The 2,722-nt window shown below is 36.7% G+C and overlaps 1 protein-coding gene and 1 long non-coding RNA gene across 2 annotated transcripts in view; both read left to right on the top strand.

Moving 5' to 3' along the window:
* LOC106110771 (esterase FE4-like) overlaps positions 1-235 on the top strand; it is a 3,099-nt gene extending 2,864 nt beyond the window's left edge. The window contains exon 10 of the mRNA XM_013292677.1: positions 3-235. Within this exon, the coding sequence (XP_013148131.1) occupies positions 3-177 (175 nt within the window). The 3' untranslated portion in view covers positions 178-235. The remainder of the gene's footprint in view (positions 1-2) is intronic.
* A 656-nt stretch (positions 236-891) lies between these two features.
* LOC106110822 lies at positions 892-2,722 on the top strand. The gene is made up of 3 exons (XR_001226125.1): positions 892-1,025; positions 1,461-1,579; positions 2,680-2,722. It is a non-coding gene; the product is annotated as an uncharacterized LOC106110822 (long non-coding RNA).

The following is a 2,722-nucleotide window of genomic DNA, read 5'->3' as shown; positions in this document are numbered from 1 at the left end:
AGTGATCCGAACGCGTACGGCGGACTGGACCTGCCCGAGCTGAGCGGACTGCACTGGCCCGCCATGACGCCTGACAAGCGACACTACCTCAGGGTCGACAGGACGCTCTCCATCCGCTCCAACCTCAAGGAAGACCGGATCAAAGTGTGGGAGGAGCTTTATCCTATTAAATATTGATTGTTACATTTTTACCATCATAAGTTACGTTAAGTTATTAATAAATTATTGAAAATTGTATTATTTTTAATTCAATCTTTACAACAAATCTAATAATTCATTGCTAACTGTAAATAGTTGATCATAGTAATGATAATGTTACTTTTTATATTTTCATTTTGTTAGACGTACTCTAGTTCGATCAATTGATTGTTTCTCCTAGCTCACGCACGGAAGACTTAACATTATTTGCTAAGACATAAAACACAATTTGGTTCGATGTGTATTAAGAACTAAAGTCCTACAACTCGCCCTAACGCATGCGTCAAAATCATATTCTCGCCCTTAGCTAATAGTGATGCGCTTCCTTATATCGATAAATATAAACGAGATATTCCAACAAGTATAAAATACAATGTGGATAGTTGTGTGGCTTACCTTACACATTTTCATAAAATGATTCGACTAATTAAATTTAAATTTACTTTACTTAATAGCAATTTCCTAATCATAGTAAATTGCATCTATAATTTTATAAAATTGATGTATAAATAATGAACAAAAAGCAATTTATAATAGTTGTTACCCCTGCGTGCGGTTAGTGTTACATCGCAAAAAAATATGTACTAAATACAGTACACCTCTAGGATTCTGTTTGTCCATATATAGACATAAAAAAGCCAATCGATAAGACCACCCGACAGTAGCACCGGGCAGGGCCATCACTGGTCGGGCAGCATTCGCGCCGCCGCCATGACACTCGCAGTCCGCGCGCCCCGCAGCGCCCCGCGTCGTGCGCCGCGCACTGCTACACCTCACAATACGATTATAATATCATAAATTAGCGGAGAAAAACCGTGACCCGCTACGTACGTATTGATTCTATTTTTATTTATAACGTCGTTCGTAATACAAGCTGTAGCGCCTCCTTGTTTTCTCTTGCTCTCGAACAATCTATAACTGTATTAAGCTTTATATTTAATCTGCATAATTATATATTATCTGTGTAACAAGACGGATAAATGATAATAGTGTTCATGTTTTGCTTTTAACCTTGGTAATTCGCGAACTCTATGCTAATATTTTTTTTATTCTTGTACGTAAGTTAGAATATTTTTAATTTCTTAAAATTTTTAATTTCTTAATCCATAATCAATGTAAATCGTAATATAAGTGTATTTCGATATTTTGCGTTTAAATTTGCCGCTGATAAAGTCGTATCGTGTGTGATTGTCGTAACGAAAGGAAGTGCACAAACCGACGACAGCTTATTGATGTTGCTCAATAATGTTGTTGTGTGATAGGTGACGTCACGCGCTGCGACCCGTGCTCTTGTTGCGAGCGCCCCTGGCCCCGGTGTCGCTGCGGCCCACACTCATCGCCACTGAGCGCCCCTGGAAGCGCTAATAACCGGAAATGGGAGGTGATTGTTTATGTTATTTCTATTTTTTTCAATTAATTACATTTTAAATAGATAGAGATTTGTTGCATTTTAATGTTTTACAAAATTTTTGTTGCTCATTGTGTGACTAGTGTCCATTTTTCAAATTTCAACGCAGGTTCGATTCTTAACTTTGATGTTTGGTCTCTTTTTTTGTTTTTTCTTTTTAATTCATGCGTGTTGGTTGACATCGGCGAGATAAATTACAGTTGTAATATGTTATAATTATTTTGCATTCCATTTCGGTTAGGTACTTATCAAACAATTGCTATTGTTTTAAGAAAACAAGAATTTGATTATACGTTCCTATGTTATTTTGTATGGTAGTGGAATTCATTCCATGCAATGTATCTACTTGATAACTCCATTTTATATTTATTATTTGTAGCTGTATTGTTATTTGTTAGCCTTGATGGCTGACTTTTATTATTTTCATACGTCATCTCGGCGTCGCGTCGTCGGCGTCAAGAGGGGGCGAGAGGGGGCGAGCGGGGGCGCAGAAAGTTGGTAACGCGGGACGCGGTGCATGTTTAACATGTTATTGAGCGATTGTTCACTGGAATACAAACGAGAATAATCTTTAACACAACTGAATACAATCTATGATAGCACATAAATTGACAATTCGAGTTAAATGCAATCGATTGAAAAAACACAATGATGTTTGCGTGAATTTTAAACTTCATTCTATCATTTTAGAATTTAAAATAGCTTGTACTGAGTATTTAATACATGTAGCATAATTTAACTATCATATATGAACTTTTTCACAGCCATATAAGTTCTAGAATAGACTTTTATGTTAATGTTTATCAATAAGGTACAGAGGTTGGACACAATATTAAATTGAAAATTCATCCTAAATATTTACTTGTTCACGGTGCAGTCTGAGTTAGTATGTGTATAACGTTGAGATACAATATGGAATTGTGTTGAAAATATCACTCCTATCGAATTGAGATTTCGTTTCTAACGGTGTCAGTATCGGCGAGGCTAAGAGGTATATGTATAATATTTTAGTCTCTGTTCACAAAACATCCAAGAATTCTTTTTAACTACATAAATGCATGTTTATGTTTCAGTATCGGGGGAGAGCGAGGGCTGCGCGGCGGCGCGCACGTGGCG

The sequence above is a fragment of the Papilio polytes genome, unplaced genomic scaffold (genome assembly GCF_000836215.1).
Source record: "Papilio polytes unplaced genomic scaffold, Ppol_1.0 DF824393.1, whole genome shotgun sequence".
Lineage (NCBI taxonomy): Eukaryota > Metazoa > Arthropoda > Insecta > Lepidoptera > Papilionidae > Papilio > Papilio polytes.
The sequence above is the reverse complement of the archived record's forward strand: the minus strand, read 5'-3'. Positions and strand labels throughout refer to the sequence as shown.